Source organism: Astyanax mexicanus, unplaced genomic scaffold, assembly GCF_023375975.1.
Source record: "Astyanax mexicanus isolate ESR-SI-001 unplaced genomic scaffold, AstMex3_surface scaffold_39, whole genome shotgun sequence".
Taxonomy (NCBI): Eukaryota; Metazoa; Chordata; class Actinopteri; order Characiformes; family Acestrorhamphidae; genus Astyanax; species Astyanax mexicanus.
The window spans coordinates 698260-718678 of record NW_026040049.1 but is presented as its reverse complement, the minus strand read 5'-3'; the positions used below and the strand labels follow the sequence as shown (position 1 = coordinate 718678).

The 20419-nt window shown below is 38.5% G+C and overlaps 3 protein-coding genes across 6 annotated transcripts; 1 reads left to right on the top strand and 2 right to left on the bottom strand.

Moving 5' to 3' along the window:
* The first annotated feature begins 955 nt into the window (after window positions 1–955).
* On the top strand, window positions 956–7011 carry LOC103044288 (gap junction alpha-9 protein-like). Of its 4 annotated transcripts, XM_049473534.1 has the most exons (3): window positions 956–1124; window positions 3171–3430; window positions 5037–7011. In XM_049473534.1, the coding sequence occupies exons 2-3, from the start codon at window positions 3188–3190 to the stop codon at window positions 6288–6290; spliced, it is 1497 nt and encodes a 498-aa protein (XP_049329491.1). In that variant the 5' UTR covers window positions 956–1124; window positions 3171–3187; the 3' UTR covers window positions 6291–7011. The 4 variants fall into 4 exon arrangements, with proteins under 4 accessions (XP_049329491.1, XP_049329492.1, XP_049329494.1 ...); XM_049473535.1 differs by lacking the exons at window positions 956–1124; window positions 3171–3430 and adding an exon at window positions 3533–3710; XM_049473537.1 differs by lacking the exons at window positions 956–1124; window positions 3171–3430 and adding an exon at window positions 4022–4250.
* A 452-nt stretch (window positions 7012–7463) lies between these two features.
* On the bottom strand, window positions 7464–13701 carry LOC111197019 (MYC binding protein). The gene is made up of 5 exons (XM_022686422.2): window positions 13577–13701; window positions 11605–11677; window positions 10947–10995; window positions 9385–9514; window positions 7464–7726 (listed from the first exon to the last, which is right to left on the bottom strand). The coding sequence occupies exons 1-5, from the start codon at window positions 13589–13591 to the stop codon at window positions 7682–7684; spliced, it is 312 nt and encodes a 103-aa protein (XP_022542143.1). The 5' UTR covers window positions 13592–13701; the 3' UTR covers window positions 7464–7681.
* Window positions 13702–14436: 735 nt separating this feature from the next.
* On the bottom strand, window positions 14437–15549 carry LOC125794087 (probable serine/threonine-protein kinase clkA; the record flags this gene model as incomplete). The annotated part of the gene is made up of 1 exon (XM_049473556.1): window positions 14437–15549. A coding segment is annotated over one exon (1113 nt), but the record flags the coding sequence as incomplete, so codon positions are not given.
* Between the last annotated feature and the right edge of the window lie 4870 nt (window positions 15550–20419).

The window sequence follows — 20419 nt, the reverse complement described above, 5'->3', positions numbered from 1 at the left end:
TGTTGCTAAGGCGGTTGCCAAAATGTGTTTATTAGAGGTTTCTGTAGTGTTGCTATGGTGTAGATGTAATAAAGGTAAACAGCGCTGGATTAAATGTGTTGAGGGAGTAAAGAGTGAAGATCCTGGTGTTTCTGCTGGACGAGCCGCGGGTTTCCCTGCTACACTGAGCTCTATTGATCCACCAGACCCGGTATAAAACCAGCGCTGACCCCAACACAGCTTCACATCTACACAGCATCATCACAGCATCACAACATCAGAGCATCACAGCTCTACATCTCCACAGCTTCACATCTGCACAACATCATCACAGCATCACAGTTCTACATCTACACAGCTCTACAACTCTACAGCTCTACATCTACACACCATCTCCACAACTCTACAGCATCACAGCTTTACAGCTCTACAATTCTACAGTTCTACATCTCTACAGCTCAAAATCTTCACAGCTGTTCATCTCCACATCACAGCTCTACGTTTCTACATCTCCACAGCTCTACAGCATCAGAGCTCTACATCTCTACAGCTCAACATCTCCACAGCTTTACATCTCCACAACATCACAGCTCTACGTTTCTACATCTCCACAGCTCTATCTCTACATCTTCACAGCATCAGAGCATCAGATCACAGCTCTACATCTCCACAGCTCTATATCTCTACAGCTCTACATCTCCACATCACAGCTCTACGTTTCTACATCTCCACAGCTCTATCTCTACATCTTCACAGCATCAGAGCATCAGATCACAGCTCTACATCTCGACAGCTCTACATCTCCACAGCTCTATCTCTACATCTTCACAGCATCAGATCACAGCTCTACATCTCCACAGCTCTACATCTCCACAGCTCTATCTCTACATCTTCACAGCATCAGATCACAGCTCTACATCTTCACAGCATCAGAGAATCACATCACAGCTCTACATCTCCACATCACAGCTCTACATCTCCACAGCTCTATATCTCTACAGCTCTACATCTCCACAGTGTATTATTCTCAGACCGGACTGATCGTTATCTCCTCCAGGATGAGCTCCAGTGGATTAGAGTATTATGACTTCCTCCAACACCATTCAGCACTGATCAGTTCTCGCTCTTCACTGTTGAATCTTGAGGTGAGTAAATAATCTCAGTATTAATATTTGTTACTGTCCAGCAGGTAGAGTTACACCAGAACAACTAGACCAAATGTATAAAAATGTATATATACAGCTTTGGAAAAACAAGAGAGCACTTAAAAATGATGATTTTCTTTGATTTTACCAAATTAAAAACCTCTGGAATATAATCAAGAGGAAGATGGAGGATCACAAACCATCAAACCATATAGTGTGCTGCTTTGGTTATTGTAATTATATTTATACTGTAATGTAAAATGAACATTGTTGTTTTATTCTATAAACTACAGACAACATTTCTCCCAAATTCCAAATAAAAATATTCTCATTTAGAGCATTTATTTACAGAAAATGAGAAATGACTGAAATAACAAAAAAGATGCAGAACTTTCAGACCTCAAATAATGCAAAGAAAACAAGTTCATATTCATAAAGTTTTAAGAGTTCAGAAATAATCAATATTTGGTGGAATAACCCTGGTTGGTTTTTAATCACAGTTTTTTTATGCATCTTGGCATCATGTTCTCCTCCACCAGTCTTACACACTGCTTTTGGATAACTTTATGCTGCTTTACTCCTGGTGTAAAAAATCAAGCAGTTCAGTTTGGTGGTTTGATGGTTTGTGATCATCCATCTTCCTCTTGATTATATTCCAGAGGTTTTTAATTTGGTAAAATCAAAGAAACTCATCATTTTTAAGTGCTCTCTAATAAGGCCAATAGGTACTTAAGTTTTGCTTGCAACTTTTATGGAGATGTGGATTTCATTTTCCAGCAGGACTTGGCACACTGCCGACACTGCCAAAGGTATCAATTAGTATTATATGATACTCAGATTTTCGGAGACAATGATTTTGGGGTTTTAATTGGCTGTAATCCATAATTATAAACAATAAAAGAAATAAACGCTTAAAATTGATCATTCTGTGTGTTAATACATCTATATAATATGAGTTTCACGTTTTCAACTGAATTACTGAAATAAAGTAACTTTTTAATAATATTGTAAATTTCTGAGATGCACTAGTAGATATACAGTATGTATAAAGTCTCTGTAACACTATAGTAATCCCAGCTGATTGAGCAGTGTGTGTTTACCAGTGTACAGAATGTTTTCTCCTGGATCAGCAGCTTTATCTACTCCAGCTGAATCCAGTAACCAAAACAATCCTGATTATATTCTTATTTAAACTGTAAACATATGCAAATAAAAATGCTGTGAAGTTTATATAAACATTATTTTTTTATAGCACCAGTCAAGTTTAGACACCACAATGTGTGCACTGTTTTCATTTATATTTGTATTACTGTATACACTGCAGATTTATACTGAAGGTATCAGAACTACGAAGGAACAGATATGGAATAATATTATTAATCTACAATTAATTAGAAAATGATAAAGTTAAACACTGCACAAGATATAATCAGGTAGAATTTGGTTAACCAGGTAAATTAGATGAATCAGTTGACTCAATTAGGTGAATAACTTGAATCGTGTGAATTAGGTAATAAGAATAATAGTATTTATCTACAGTTAAATAGAAAATTATACTGTTACAAAAATATGCATGAGAGGGGAGTGTTCAAACTTTTGACTGGTTCTGTATTTTCATCTTAAAGGAGAAATCCAGTGTGAAATGGAGTTTTGTTTTAGTGAATCATGATTACGAGTATGAACTTTTGTTGCTAGTGATAGGGGCATAGAGGTACACCGTTAACAAATTCAAAGTAGTGCTCAGTGCCTCGTTTTAAATATCAGGACCTCAGAATTCTACCAATAAAGTTTGGAGCTTCTTTGAGTTTGTTAATGGTGTAAAAATAGTGATTTCTTCTCACGAGTAGCTCTATGCCCCTATCACTAGCATTGTGGAGGAGGGCTATTCCACAAAAGTTCACACTCGTTATCCTGTTTCACTGTAACCCAAGTCCATTTCACACCGTAGTTCTCCTTTAAGGTGGATCTGATAATGTATAGTATTTTAGTGTTGTTTATTATTATTAAGCGATATGATTTGTGCCGCTGTGACTCCTCCCCCTACAGTGGTGATGTAAGTGAAGATGGGGGATTGGAACTTCCTGGGCGGGATCCTCGAGGAGGTGCACATTCACTCCACCATGGTGGGGAAGATCTGGCTGACCATACTCTTCATCTTCCGTATGCTGGTTCTGGGCGTGGCCGCCGAGGACGTGTGGAACGACGAGCAGGCCGACTTCATCTGCAACACCAAGCAACCGGGCTGCCGAAACGTCTGCTACGACCGGGCCTTTCCCATCTCCCTGATCCGCTACTGGGTCCTGCAGGTCAGTAACCATCTAACCAATCAACCAACCAAGTAACTAATTAACTAACTAACCAATCAACCATCTCCCTGATCCGCTACTGGGTCCTGCAGGTCAGTAACCATCTAACCAATCAATCAACCAACCAATTAACCAATCAACCAACTAACTAACTAATCATCTCCCTGATTTGCTACTGGGTCCTGCAGGTCAGTAATCATCTAACCAATCAACCAACCAATAAACTAATTACCTAACTAACCAATCAACCATCTCCCTGATCCGCTACTGGGTCCTGCAGGTCAGTAATCATCTAACCAATCAACCAACCAATAAACTAATTACCTAACTAACCAATCAACCATCTCCCTGATCCGCTACTGGGTCCTGCAGGTCAGTAACCATCTAACCAATCAACCAACCAAGTTACTAATTAACTAACTAACCAATCAACCATCTCCCTGATCCGCTACTGGGTCCTGCAGGTCAGTAACCATCTAACCAATCAACCAACCAAGTAACTAATTAACTAACTAACCAATCAACCATCTCCCTGATCCACTACTGGGTCCTGCAGGTCAGTAACCATCTAACCAACCAACCAACCAACTAACTAACCAATCAACCAACTAACTAACCAATCATCTCCCTGATCCGCTACTGGGTCCTGCACGTCAGAAACCATCTAACCAACCAACCAATTAATTAACTAACTAACCAATCAACCATCTCCCTGATCCCCTACTGGGTCCTGCAGGTCAGAAACCATCTAACCAATCAACCAACCAATTAACTAATTAACTAATCAACCATCTCCCTGATCCGCTACTGGGTCCTGCAGGTCAGTAACCATCTAACCAATCAACCAACCAAGTAACTAATTAACTAACTAACCAATCAACCATCTCCCTGATCCGCTACTGGGTCCTGCAGGTCAGTAACCATCTCACCAATCAACCAACCAAGTAACTAATTAACCAATCAACCATCTCCCTGATCCGCTACTGGGTCCTGCAGGTCAGTAACCATCTAACCAACCAACCAACTAACTAACCAATCAACCAACTAACTAACCAATCATCTCCCTGATCCGCTACTGGGTCCTGCACGTCAGAAACCATCTAACCAACCAACCAATTAATTAACTAACTAACCAATCAACCATCTCCCTGATCCCCTACTGGGTCCTGCAGGTCAGAAACCATCTAACCAATCAACCAACCAATTAACTAATTAACTAATCAACCATCTCCCTGATCCGCTACTGGGTCCTGCAGGTCAGTAACCATCTAACCAACCAACCAACTAACTAAACAACCAACCAATATTCCAACCAACCAACAAACTAACTATAAAACCAATCAACCAACCAACTTACTAACAAATTCTACATTGTCCACAGAACCTTCCAGCCCTGCAATGGAAGAGGAACCGTAGATAGGTGGTCCTTAGGTTATCCTGAGTTCCATTCCTGTGTATATTTCGGTGTGTTGGAGCAGAGCAGTCAGGACCAGTAATGTGAACTGCTGGATTACAAATAAACTAAATGTCAAATATTAGAATAATGTTTGAGTAACAGTTTAGCACTAGCTAAATTTGTCTGACTAATTATAAGTTTGTGTTACAGGTGATCTTCGTCTCGTCGCCCTCGCTTGTCTACATGGGCCACGCCATCTACCAGCTGAGAGCCCTGGAGAAAGAGCGGCACTGCAAGAAGGTGGCGCTGCGGCGGGAGCTGGAGGGACTGGACCCGGATCATGCCGAGGCTCGTAAGAGGATAGAGAGGGAGATGAGGCAGATAGAGCAGGGAAAACTGAACAAGGCTCCTCTACGGGGGTCGTTACTGAGGACCTACATCGCTCACATAGTGACCCGGTCCGTGGTGGAGGTCGGGTTCATGCTCGGCCAGCAACTCCTGTACGGGAACCAGCTGCAGCCGCTGTATAAGTGCGAGCGCGAGCCGTGCCCGGACGTGGTGGACTGCTTCGTCTCTCGTCCAACCGAGAAAAGCGTATTCATGGTGTTCATGCAGATCATCGCCGCTGTTTCCCTTTTCCTCAGCCTGCTGGAGATCTTGCACCTTGCGTACAAGAAGATCAAGAAGGGAATTCTCGAGTTCTACCCGCACTTAAAGGATGATCTAGATGACTGCTACGGTGCCAAGTCCAAAAAGAACTCAGTGGTGCACCAAGTGTGCATCAGCCAAGGGCGCAAATCGACGATCCCGACCGCACCGAGTGGATACACGCTGCTGCACGAGAAGCAAGCCAACGGACCGGCTTACCCACCTCTGGTTAGCGGGTCTTCTGTATTCCAGCCTGTCAAGCTGGAGAGTCATGCCGGAGGAAGACCAGGATCAGATGGTCAGAAGGACCCCAAGACCAGCGGTCCAAGTCCCACAGAACACAACAGCAACTCCAACAACACCAGCAACGAGGCTCGCTCTCGTGCGGACAAACCCGAACAACTCCTTGAGGACTCCCAGGAGCTTGAGACCGAAAGTTCAGAGTACCCAACGCTTCTGGTAACTGAATCCGCCTCCTGTCCCACCACCTGTCCAACTAACACCACCCGCAGAGCCCGCAAGGTCAGCGGTCCATGGAACTGCAGTACTGTGATGGAAGGCAACGCTTCCGACAGCGAAGAGTCCTGCAGCAGCTTAGCGGGCGCAGGAATTCACCCACGAGTTGGTCAACCTGTAGTCCACTGCCGGTCCTTCCCTAAACTGGACTCCAGAAGGTCCAGTCGACCACAGACGCCAGATTCTGCAGCGGACAGGAGCTCGGACTCACGCCACAGTCCTGCTCTATCTGCTAACCGCAGGACATCGCCGGCCAGCAGTGTCAGCAGCAGGAGAGCTGCCACAGACCTGCAGATCTGAAAAAAATCCTGCCCTAAAGCATTATCTAACCCAGGGACAAGTTCTGAGACGTCTCCACGTTCCACCTACAGAAGCTGTTTTGATGGCAGCTCTGACTACCGTTTCGGAACACTTATTGATCAGTCCAGAGATTTTTAATTTTCAGACCACCGTCTGGACCAAAGGACAAAAATTTGATCGGAAAAATGTTATCTACCGATCAATAGTCTGGTTGGTTTGCAGAGTAAACACTTTTTTGGACAGTTCAGACTTATAACCGAAAGTAACCGGATTAAATAACGTACAGAATACAATCTAACAAGCACATCAACTTCGGTTTCCGACCCAGTGTCATCCTTCTTAGCTCCGCCCCCTCTCTTTCACTTGTAGGGTCTGTATTTTATACACCTGTGATAATGGGACTAAATCAAACACCTGGATTCAGGTTTTAAGGGTTGTGTTTCAACTCTAGAAACTTTGCTTTAATAACGAAATGACTGGAATTAACTTATTATTAGCCTGGGTTCATCAGTAATATTCATCAGTGGATTTTGTGATGCATGTTGTTATATTTAGAATATATAATGCTAAAGTTTTTTCTCTTTGTTTTCAGATAATAATTTAATTTCTCAAAAGAAAAAACACCACATCATGTAGTGACTCACAGCAGCATCTTGTGAACAACACATTCATTTTTAAACAAATAGGAAAAGTTTGTGCGTAATAATGAAATTGGTTTTGTACACTTTTGTACACTTTGTTATGTTGATCACACTATATATATATATATATACACACACACACAATACTAATGCATCTCAAAAAAATTAATATTTGAAATCATTGAAATGTGACTTTTTATTTCAGTAATTCAGTTGAAAATGTGAAAGTCATACATTATATAGATGTATTAAACACAGAGTGATGTATTTTAAGCGTTTATTTATTTTATTGTTGATGACTATATCTTACAGCCAGAATATTAGAATATTATTTAAGACCAATTGGTTCTTTTGGCAGTGTGCCAAGTCCTGCTGGAAAATGAAATCAGCATCTCAATAAAAGTATAGGAAGCATGAAGTGTTTTTTATTTCTATTTGAACCACGAGTGCCTTGTGTATAGTGTAAGACAGAGGTTCTCCTATTCTAGTTTTTCTTCTTTAAGGAACAGAAACGAGTCTCAGACACAGGAAGTGATGCAGAAACAATAATATATTTAGTGTAGGTGTTTAGGAAACTAAATTCAATACCACATTCGTTTTACAAACAAAAATTCACCATTCCCAGTTTTGTAAAAAACGTAATATAAAAGTGCAGGAATCAAAAAACTGAAATATTACCCCCTCATTCTTCACACAGCGTTAATTATAAACTCTATAAACTCAATAACTAAACCCAGATCCTCCTGATCCTCATTCTGCTGCTCCATCCTCCACCGGCGGCTCGTACTGCAGCAGCTGCAGGAGACAGAACCACACAGAACCATCAGAACATTAGAACCTTAATATCAAAATTATCCAAAAGCGGAGTCTGTGTAAAATATTTCACACTTCTACTCTGTGATACAACTTCTGAATTCGGAATGCAATTGTAAAAACAGGAGGACCAGTGAGTTTTTAGGCTTTAATCTTTCTCGATCACATGACATCATCGGTGTTCAGTAGCTCCTCCATTTCCAGTCGCTGTTGTGTTTTTAACGTGGATCTCCATGGAAACCGTGGCGCACCCAAAGTGTAATTACGGTGCGCGGCAGTGGATAAATATCTATTTTATTAAAGGCGAGGAGACGAAACTCAGAGATGTGCGTCCGGACAGGACTAAAATTACCGGAGGAGCACGGAGTTCAGAGAAAAACAGTAGATAATTCAGCCTGTAATTTTCTCAGAGGACGTCTGAGAAAAACACAAACATGATCGTTCTGGACGGGAATAAAATCACAGAGGATAAAAAAAAAAAACATAAAATAGAGAAAATTACCCAGAACCGCCTAAAAAACTAATCCCATCCAGATAGGGCTCTTTGTTTCTTCACATGTAATCAGACATCCAATTATAATCAGATTTATGCAGCTATACGCTTATTCTATTAGTTGTGTAAACAGCAAAATCGGATTATTCTGAGATCAGAGTAAAGTCTATAAAATTGTTCTGTGATGTAAGCAGCACACTCTGATTACTATAGTCTATAAATCTGATAAATCAAAATGATTTTTTGTGATAATGATATTCTTGAAGATATTACAGGACATTATTTTTTAAAATTATAATTTTAAGTATACACAGTAAAGGTGTGGAAAAAGTATTGGCCCCTTACAGATTTCTTTGGCCTTTGCTTTTTTTTTGTCATACTTGATATTTTTTTGATTATCAAACAAAATCAGAACTTTAATCGAACAAATATAACCTGATTAAATATAAAAAAATCACTTTTTACATGATAATTTTCTTTTTTGCAGCCTTGTAATGTGAATGTAGCCAAATAACTCTCATCTGATTTGGAAATAATAGTTATAACTAATTGGATTTGGTGCATTGACACAACTGTGAAAAAAGTCACTTTAGCCTGCTAATGTGAACGTAGCCGAAGGGACTCAAATCTGAGTTGAAAAAATCAGATTTGGAACATTCACACAGTCATGGAAAAAAATCAGATCTGATCCACATTGATCAAAAAATCACTTTATCTTGGTAAAGTCAAAATGACTTGAAGAAAAAAAAAACAGATTTGGTACGTTCACACAACCGTGAAAAAAAATTAGACCTGAGCCTATTATTATTATTAAAAAATCTGATTTGAGTCAATTTAATCCTGGTAATGTGAACGTAGTCAAAGTGACATTCACACAACCATGAATCAGAAAATCAGATCTAAGTCACATTAGCCTGTTAATGTGAATGTAGCTAAAGTGACTTAATTCTGATTTGTGAAAAAAAAGAAAAAAAGAAATCATAATTGGCATGTTCACACAACCGTGAAAAAATCAGATTTGAGTCACTTTAGCCTGCTAATGTGAACGTAGCGTTAGTCTTTAGATGTGAATGAGAATCAGAACTTAGTCTTTTAACGTCTTTTTTCGGAGTCTGTTTGAAGTTATCTAGTGTATAATCAGCTTTACCCGGTTCTTCAGGTCTCGGTTCTCCTCCAGCAGAGCGTCGTATTTCTGCTGCAGCTCCGTCAGCTCCAGACACAGCGTCTCCACGTCGCCGGAGTCCGGCTCACCTGTGCTCAGGTGCAGCCGTATAAACCTGCGGGAGATCTGACTCAGGACCACAACGCTTCTCTCGGGAACTCAGGTACCTGCCCGCTCACAATTACAGACATCACACCCTGCCAACACTACCTTTTAATTATTATTTGTATTTTATTCTAATTACATTTTTATTTTTGTATCTATTTTTACACACTATATACCGTTATTTTAAAATAATTACATTTTGCTCTTATTTTCTCTGCCATCCCTGTTTCTGTAAATGCTCGGCTACATTAAAAATGAGGGTTTTCCTCAATGTACATCCGAGTTAAAATAAAGATTGATTGATTGACCTTATGAAGCTAAATTAGTGCTAAAACTACGCAAATAAAGAAAACTTATTTTTAAATATTATACTACTTGCAAACAAACACAACTCGCTTTACAAATATAAAACACAACTATCTAACACACAGGGTGTGTTTTACAAATATATATGTAAACATATAAATATATATATATATGCAACCTTTAAATAAATACACAGCGTTCAGTTTTTCTAATACATTGCTCTTAAAGAAATATAACATGTGTTGTGTATCATTGCAGGTAGTATAATATTTACAGAATATGTTTTCTTTATTTGCATAGATTTAGCACTAATTTAACTCCATACTACCTTATCTAACAACCATCTGAATAGAACTGGACAATAATTGGATATCTGTATTTATCGTATCTCTGAGGAGTGCATTAATTCCAGAGTTCTGATATTAATAACTGGAAACTAGAGTAATGTACAGATACTTTACTCAAGTCAAAAGTTTGGACACAGCTTTCCTACACAGTAAATGAATAGTAAAGTGATGTATCAGATTATGAAGGAACACATAATGAATCATGTAGTAACTTAAAAATAGTGTTAAACAAACCAAAATACTCTGTGAAGTATTTAGATTAAACTCTGATAAACTTATCCTGTACAACAGAGGAAACTCTCGCTCTTCCTTTCATATACAGTCCTGATAAGTGCCAGTTTCATCATTATCAGTTGTTGAAATTCTTCTTTTTTTTTAAATGACTGACCTTCATTTCTTCTTAACGTAATTTATTCTTTATTTAGTTGAGTAGTTGTTGCTTCTCATAATCTGGATTAGAACATTACTCAAATATTCACTATTCACTGTATACCTGTAACTCTACCTCTTAACTACTTTACTTTAACTGATGCTCTCAAACACTTTATTAAGAGACAAGAAATTCAAGTAATTAACTCTTGATGAGTTCAGCACAGCTGTTAACTGAAAGCCTGAATTCCAGGTGACTCTACCTCATAAAACTGACTGAGAAAATCCAGCAGAGATGTTGGATAATTTCATTTAAAAGTGAATTTGTTAAGGTGTGCCCTTTATTTATATAGTATTGAGTAAAACAATGTAATTGTGATATAAAGCTCTACATGTAACCCAGCAGAGGATAAAGGATACTCCAGAGCATTGTTGGGTTTATCCGTCTCCTCGTACAGAGCCACCAGCACTGTTAGAAAAGGGGAAATGATTAGTGACGGAACACTCTACAAAAATATACGGAATATAGTATTATACAAAGCTCTCTATAATAGAGAGCTCTTCTTCAGTTTCTGAATCAGTTTCTCTGATTTTGCTATTTATAGGTTTATGTTTGAGTAAAATGAACATTGTTGTTTTATTCTATAAACTACAGACAACATTTCTCCCAAATTACAAATAAAAATATTCTCATTTAGAGCATTTATTTACAGAAAATGAGAAATGACTGAAATAACAAAAAAGATGCAGAGCTTTCAGACCTCAAATAATGCAAAGAAAACAAGTTCATATTCATAAAGTTTTAAGAGTTCAGAAATAATCAATATTTGGTGGAATAATCCTGGTTTTTAATCACAGTTTTTTTCATGCATCTTGGCATCATGTTCTCCTCCTCCACCAGTCTTACACACTGCTTTTGGATAACTTTATGCTGCTTTACTCCTGGTGCAAAAATTCAAGCAGTTCAGTTTGGTGGTTTGATGGTTTGTGATCATCATCATAAGTGGAATCTTATTTTTTTTCAGAGCTGTATACATCTATAACTATAACAGATAGAGCTGTATAGAGCAGAACACACCATTAGTGAGACTGTCCAGAACTCCAGCTTTCTCCAGGTACCTCCTGAACTGCTCACGCTTCGACTCTGCAGCCTGAAACACATCATTCATATAATAAATACATAAATTAACAATAATACTCAATCTCAATCAGACTTTAACCCTCCAGAACCTTCATTTAGTTTATTAATCCATTCAGAGACAGTGAACTTGCTGTTTGTGTGATTTGGTTCATTGTCCTGCTGCAGAACCCAAGTACTCCTGAGCTTGAGGTCACGAACAGATACCCAGACATGAAGTGATCTCTTGATAGTGCAGTTCTGGCAGTTATCAGGCCTGTTTTTTTCCCATAATAAATGAAATTATCATTTTAAAAGTGATTCCTATATTTACTCAGATTATCTTCATGTTTGTTTGATAATCTGGGAAAAAAAACTATGTATAACTATATGTATATGTGAAATGCATTGATTTAAGCTAATTTTAATATATTTTCAATAAATTGATAAAGTTATAAAGTTGTACCGGTGTGTGTAGTCTCTCTTTAAGTTATAAATGTGTATAACAGCATCAGACCAGAATTCTTTATTTATATTTATTTCACTCAGCACTTCTACACACAAAACGCAGTTAGAAAAAAAAAATAAAGGCGCAGGTGAAGGACTGGTCAGATAATCATCACTTATCGTGGGATCAGGTGAGCTGGCTCAGACACAGGTGTGCAGTGGGGGGAGGGGTCTGGTTATACAGGCAGGTAAAGATCTGATAAAAATAAATAATATAGCATAAAATAATATAATGCAGCAAATAATATTGCAGAATATTTAGTGCATGCATATAAACTGCAAACTAAAACAATTATACAATAAATACACCTAAAGCTTCACAGTAAATAATAGACTACTTTTAAAACAGAACAGCCCTATTATCACGATATGGATTTTTAATATCATGATATTTCTGTCACTAGATAGATAGATACTTTATTTATCCCGAAGGAAATTTAGGGTATATTGTATACGACATAATATTGCCCACCCCTAATGGGTCCTTAGTATTTAAAGTAATTAGTATCTACACTACACTGGTATTTAGTATTTACACTTGTAATCACTATATACAAAGGTAATTAGCATCTGAACTGAAATTTACTATCTAAACTATGGGTGGGCAATATTACATCGTATAAAATATATCGTGACACAGAAATATCATGATATAAAAATCCATATCGTGATAACAGGGCTGTTCTGTCTTAAAAGTAGTCTATTATTTACTGTGAAGCTTTAGGTGTATTTATTGTATAATTGTTTTAGTTTGCAGTTTATATGCATGCACTAAATATTCTGCTATATTATTTGCTGGATTATATTATTTTATGCTATATTATTTATTTTGCCACATTATGATTATACTGTTATACTATTATACTATATTACTAAAATTAACAAATTATTTCTGTTTTCCTATATCACCAAGTATATCGTTATTGCAAAAATACCCTGAAATATCGTGATATTATTTTAGAGCCATGTCGCCCACCCCTAATCTAAACTGGTAATTAGTATCTACACTGGAAATTAGTATCTAAACTGGAAATTAGTATCTACACTGGTAATTAGTATCTGGACAGGTAATTAGTAGTAATTAAACTGGTTAAGGTGGTCGGTAGAGTTGAGCTGGGTTCTGGAGCTGTAAAACGGGCTGCATTGGGTCGGAACCCGCGACGGTTCTGGTATATTAGCTGGGTCGGAACCTGTGGGCCGCGGTTCGGGAGCTGTGAGGGTGTTCTGGAGAAGGGAAGAGCTGTGAGCTGGGTCGGAACCCGCGGCGGTTCTGAGGTAAATTATTAGCTTTAGCTTCCTGCATCTCTCCGCCGGTATTAACTACCATAAATACCATAAATTCCCCTAAACTCCGCGGCTGTTCGGGTCCGGGCGGGCTGTGTACCGCTGTGCGGTTCTGTTCGGTGCTGTTTGGACCGGTACTCACCCTGTAATGCGCCATTCCGGGTTTAATTCCTCTCAGAGTTCAGGAGTTCAGCTCCGCTGCTAACCTTCTAACTTACCTTCCAAGCCCGCGCATGCGCGCTACCCCACCGCGCCAAACACCGGAACACGACACACCGTCGCCCTGGCAACCAAGAACCGCCCACATACACTCACAACAAATTATATATGTTAATGTAAAAAAGAATACAATAAAATAATAAATACATAGCTTAACAAAATAAAAAAATATATAAAAATAAAAAAACTATATATAAAACAACACATAAAATATAGAAATTATGAAATATAAATCAAAATAAATAAATAGTACATAAAAAGATTATAATTTAATTACAATATAATATAATATTATTTCATATAATATAAATCATAAATAAATAAATAAATAAATAAATAAAAATTATGAAATTATAATTGTGAAATGCAATGAATTATTCCTAAACCAGTAACTTTAAACCAGTACACTGAGGTAAAGAAAAAAAAAAAAGTTAAAGTTGCAGCAGATGTGTTCGGAGGTAAAGCAGGCATAGTCGAAGGTTCAGCCGGCGTTATCGTTTTAACGTATTTAAACATTCCTCTAACGTTGCTGCAATGTCACTTCAGTCAATGTTTTCATTTCTGGTGTTGGTGTTTGGTCTACAGTAACCACACTGTACTCAATACCACACCAACACGGTCTACAGTAACCACACTGTACTCAATACCACACCAACACGGTCTACAGTAACCATGCTGTACTCAAAACCACACCAACACGGTCTACAGTAACCACACTGTACTCAATACCACACCAACACGGTCTACACTTGTATCAGTTGTAGTTAAGGATTTGAATTAATCTCATGGTAGAACTGGATCTGTTCTTGCATGGTTGTTGTAGTGGATACAGCTGTAGTTGTTGCTGTGATTGTAGTTGTAGTTTATGTAGTTGGAGCTGTAGTTGTGGTTATTGGAGGTGTATTTGAGGCTGTTGGAGCTGGGGTTGAGGTTGTTGGAGCTGTAGTTGTGGTTATTGGAGGTGTAGTTGAGGCTGTTGGAGCTGGGGTTGAGGTCGTTGGAGCTGTAGTTGTGGTTATTGGAGGTGTAGTTGAGGCTGTTGGAGCTGGGGTTGAGGTCGTTGGAGCTGTAGTTGTGGTTATTGGAGGTGTAGCTGAGGCTGTTGGACCTGGGGTTGAGGTCATTGGAGCTGTAGTTGTGGTTATTGGAGGTGTAGTTGAGGCTGTTGGAGCTGGGGTTGAGGTCGTTGGAGCTGTAGTTGTGGTTATTGGAGGTGTAGTTGAGGCTGTTGGAGCTGGGGTTGAGGTTGTTGGAGCTGTATTTGTGGTTATTGGAGGTGTAGTTGAGGCTGTTGGACCTGGGGTTGAGGTTGTTGGAGCTGTAGTTGTGGTTATTGGAGGTGTAGTTGAGGCTGTTGGAGCTGGGGTTGAGGTTGTTGGAGCTGTAGTTGTGGTTATTGGACCTGTAGTTGAGGCTGTTGGAGCTGGGGTTGAGGTTGTTGGAGCTGTAGTTGTGGTTATTGGACCTGTAGTTGAGGCTGTTGGAGCTGGGGTTAAGGTTGTTGGAGCTGTAGTTGTGGTTATTGGAGGTGTAGCTGAGGCTGTTGGACCTGGGGTTGAGGTCATTGGAGCTGTAGTTGTGGTTATTGGAGGTGTAGTTGAGGCTGTTGGAGCTGGGGTTGAGGTCGTTGGAGCTGTAGTTGTGGTTATTGGAGGTGTAGTTGAGGCTGTTGGAGCTGGGGTTGAGGTTGTTGGAGCTGTATTTGTGGTTATTGGAGGTGTAGTTGAGGCTGTTGGACCTGGGGTTGAGGTTGTTGGAGCTGTAGTTGTGGTTATTGGAGGTGTAGTTGAGGCTGTTGGAGCTGGGGTTGAGGTTGTTGGAGCTGTATTTGTGGTTATTGGAGGTGTAGTTGAGGCTGTTGGAGCTGGGGTTGAGGTCGTTGGAGCTGTAGTTGGGGTTATTGGAGGTGTAGTTGAGGCTGTTGGAGCTGGGGTTGAGGTTGTTGGAGCTGTAGTTGTGGTTATTGGAGGTGTATTTGAGGCTGTTGGAGCTGGGGTTGAGGTTGTTGGAGCTGTAGTTGTGGTTATTGGAGGTGTATTTGAGGCTGTTGGAGCTGGGGTTGAGGTTGTTGGAGCTGTAGTTGTGGTTATTGGAGGTGTATTTGAGGCTGTTGGAGCTGGGGTTGAGGTTGTTGGAGGTGTGGTTGTGGTTATTGGAGGTGTATTTGAGGCTGTTGGAGCTGGGGTTGAGGTTGTTGGAGGTGTGGTTGTGGTTATTGGAGGTGTAGTTGAGGCTGTTGGAGCTGAGGTTGAGGTCGTTGGAGGTGTGGTTGTGGTTGTTGGACCTGTAGTTGAGGCTGTTGGAGCTGGGGTTGAGGTTGTTGGAGCTGTAGTTGTGGTTATTGGACCTGTAGTTGAGGCTGTTGGAGCTGGGGTTGAGGTTGTTGGAGCTGTAGTTGTGGTTATTGGACCTGTAGTTGAGGCTGTTGGAGCTGGGGTTAAGGTTGTTGGAGCTGAAGTTGTGGTTATTGGAGGTGTAGTTGAGGCTGTTGGAGCTGAAGTTGTGGTTATTGGAGGTGTAGTTGAGGCTGTTGGAGCTGGGGTTGAGGTTGTTGGAGCTGTAGTTGTGGTTATTGGACCTGTAGTTGAGGCTGTTGGAGCTGGGGTTGAGGTTGTTGGAGCTGTAGTTGTGGTTATTGGACCTGTAGTTGAGGCTATTGGAGCTGAGGTTGAGGTTGTTGGAGGTGTGGTTGTGGTTATTGGACCTGTAGTTGAGGCTGTTGGAGCTGGGGTTGAGGTTGTTGGAGCTGTAGTTGTGGTTGTTGGACCTGTAGTTGAGGCTGTTGGAGCTGGGGTTGAGGTTGTTGGAGCTGTAGTTGTGGTTATTGGACCTGTAGTTGAGGCTGTTGGAGCTGGGGTTGAGGTTGTTGGAGCTGTAGTTGTGGTTATTGGACCTGTAGTTGAGGCTGTTGGAGCTGGGGTTGAGGTTGTTGGAGCTGTAGTTGTGGTTATTGGAGGTGTAGTTGAGGCTGTTGGAGCTGGGGTTGAGGTTGTTGGAGCTGAAGTTGTGGTTATTGGAGGTGTAGTTGAGGCTGTTGGAGCTGGGGTTGAGGTTGTTGGAGCTGTAGTTGTGGTTATTGGACCTGTAGTTGAGGATGTTGGAGCTGGGGTTGAGGTCGTTGGAGGTGTGGTTGTGGTTGTTGGACCTGTAGTTGAGGTTGTAGCAGAAGTTGCGGCTCGGACGTTTCCGGTTGTATTGTTTACATTCGCCTGTATAGGCAAAACGTACATTTTGTACTAGCAAGAGGTCAAAATGAGTATCCAGCGTGAGGTTTTCAAGCCGTTTTCAGCACTGCTGTGTTCCTTTTTGCACGGCGTCTGCTAAGTTTTATGGAAGCTTTAGGCTTTCATAGCTTCCCTGCTCAGAGTGATCTAATAAACAGTGACTGATGAACATCAGTCAGGACCACTTCACCATTTCGCCGTATGAAAGGTCTGTAGCAAACATTTAATACCAGACTACCTGGTTAAACCAAAAACGTCAGAAGCTTGGAGACGACTGGCAAAGCATGCAGTGCCACTGCTTTTTAAATGGAATAATTAACGTGACAGCACCCAGGCTCCACGTGATTTGGAGAGGAGATCAGCTAAACGTACTTGCCTGAATGATCCACCACCTAGCATTTTTATTATAGCTAGATATTTTTATTATTATTATTATTATTATTATTATTATTATTATTATTATTATTATTATTATTATCATTATTATTATTATTATTATAGATATTTATTATTATTATTATTATTATAGATATTTATTATTATTATTATTATAGATATTTATTATTATTATAGATATTTATTATTATTGTTATTATTATTATTGTTATTATTATTATTATTATTATTATTATCATTATTGTAGCTAGATATTATTATTATTTTGACTATTTTTATTTTTGTTATTAATATTATTATTATTATTATTATTGTAGGTAGTATTTTTATTGTTATTAATATTATTATTGCTAGCATGTATATGATTCTTTTTATAGTGATTATTATTATTTTTACTATCATTATTATAATAGTTGGCATTATTATAGCCAGCATTTTTATTATTATAGCTAGTATTTGTCTAATAAATGTTATTATTATTATTATTATTATTATTATTATTATTATTATTATTATTATTATTATTATTATTATTATTATTATTAGACTAGTGGTGGGCTTTACTGGTCTCCTGGACGTTGAGGTTAATTTTTAGAAGCTCTTGTAAACACCAGCTGAAAATACTGCCATAAGGAGTGTATTGGAAAAGCCAAACAGGAAACGCTGGAGCAGCACTGATGAGAATGGGGAAGTAGTTGTGCAAAGAGCGCATTCCCTGGTTTTATGGTGCAACTTTTGCTAGCTGTATTTTATTTTTTATTAAAAAACTGGGTTAAACAGAACTTGTGGTAACTGAGGTAACTGAACTAGCTTAACACTAGCCCGGTTAGCGAGTTAGCTTAGCCTAGTTAGCTGATAAGTCTAATACCAAGATACCAAGATTACAAAGTTATAAACCAATAAAATAAACTAACACTTTGTGTAACTGTGAGAAAAAAAGACAATTGATTGGGTTTTACTGTGTAACTTTAGCTAGATATATTTTATTTTTTATTATGAAACTAAGTTAAACAGAACTTGTGGTGGATTTAGAGCCTGAGGTAACTGAACTAGCTTAACGCTAGCCCGGTTAGCGAGTTAGCTTAGCCTAGTTAGCTGATAAGTCTAATACCAAGATACCAAGATTATAGTTATAAACCAATAAAATAAACCAACACTTTGTGTAACTGTGAGGAAAAAAGACAATTGATTGGGTTTTACTGTGTAACTTTAGCTAGATATATTTTATTTTTTATTATGAAACTAAGTTAAACAGAACTTGTGGTGGATCCAGAGCCTGAGGTAACTAAACTAGCTTAACACTAGCCCGGTTAGTTAGCTTAGCTTGGTTAGCTGATAAGGCTAAGATGAGGTAAAGTTTAAAAAAAAACACCACTCTGCAATTTTTGAGTTTTATTGTGTAACTTGTGTCATTTTATTACTACCAAACCAGGTTAAATAGGACCCTTGTTGGAGTCTGAGCCCGAGTTAACTAGCATTAAGCTAGTTAGCATAGATTGGTTAGGTTAAAAAGCCAGTTGTTTGGCCGACCGTGAGGAATGATCAGTGCAAATGGTATATAGTTATTTTTTTTTTGTTTCATCGTTTAGATTTAAATTGTATGATAAAAGTTTATGAAACTTCTTTAGATCTTATTGAAATATTGAAATGTGGTGACATGTGAAAGCTATTTTAACCTCACTGTTGCATGTTTAACACTAGATAACCTAGCTAACTAGATAGCGAGAAGGTTCTTTAATCATAAATATTTTTTTTCATTAAGTTTAAAAACTTTCCATGGTTACAATTTGTGAAAGGTTTGTGTGTTGTCCGGGGTTGTGGCACGGACAGCATGGATGTCTTAAAATTTTAAAGTTAAGAGCTATAAGCTTACAAATAATTTCTTATGCAACAGTAGGTTGTTGGGGGGGGGGGGGGGGGGGGGGGGGGTGAAAGGTTTTCATACACAAGTGGCATTAAATAAAAATTTAAAGATCATTAAACATAAAATAAACAATTGACATTTCTACATGAAATATGTTTTTACTGTTAATTAACCAAAAAATAATGTGTGTCTACATTCATCTTTTCAACCACTGGAAAAATGTCTTTTCACCTTTTAGTGTCAGCCTAAATTAGACGTTTAGTCTTTAAACCAACGTCTTTTCAACCCTTGGAAAAAAGTCAATTTTTCACTTTTAAACTAAATTACACGTCCCCTGAAGGGATCCATTTCTATCAAAAATTTCAAGCATTTTTTTTGTTGTTAGAACTGTGATGATCGGTATACTCATAGAACTTTCGCTTTTCCAAGCCTGAAGTTCTTTATCAAACTTTCCCCCCTAGATGTTACCCTAGTTGTTATTAGTGTCAATTAAATAGCAAGATTAGTTTTTACCTATTTTAATCTTTATTCACTGTTATATAAAATTTTCTTTTAATTTCAAATGATTAAAAATAGTTTTTAAATTTTTATTGGCATGTCAGTCTCTGCTCTTGTAAATGCTCGGCTTCATTTCAGTATTTATTCATTGTAAATTCAGTTAAAGAAACATGAGAACAGAAAGAAATTGAATTGTTTATTATTTCAACAAAATGAGTTTAAGTACAAAAGGCTAATTTTATGTAATTAAATTTAAACAGTTGTTGTTGTTTGAGAAGATGTAGATGTTCTTGCTGTGGTTGATATGATGGGTATAGATGTAGTTGATCTCGAACTTGTAGCAGCTGTTGTAGAGGTGTAGTACTGTAGTACTTGCAGACGTTGTTGTTGAAGTTGGAGCAGGTGATTAGGGGTCTGAGCACGAAGTGCTGGAACTCTATTGTATTTGTTCTGATTTTTATTATTATTATTATTATTATTATTATTATTAGTAGTAGTATACTTTTTCTGCCATAAAACTGATAACACAGCTAAACTGTAAGGCCTAGAGGCATGAAACCATCTGGTAGTACTCCCTCCCGCTACTCAGGTGCTTGAAATGAGATCGATCGGCCTCAAGGGGCGCTATAGCGCGTGGAAACGTGTTTGCGTAAAAATCTCGGAAACAAAAATTTTCTCATTTTTTAAACCTTTTTTTTATTGTTCCCTGGGTCATGACAAATCAAAAAGGTCATAGAACCACTAGGCTCCGTCTACGATTTTGGCTAATTACCATAATGTTCTA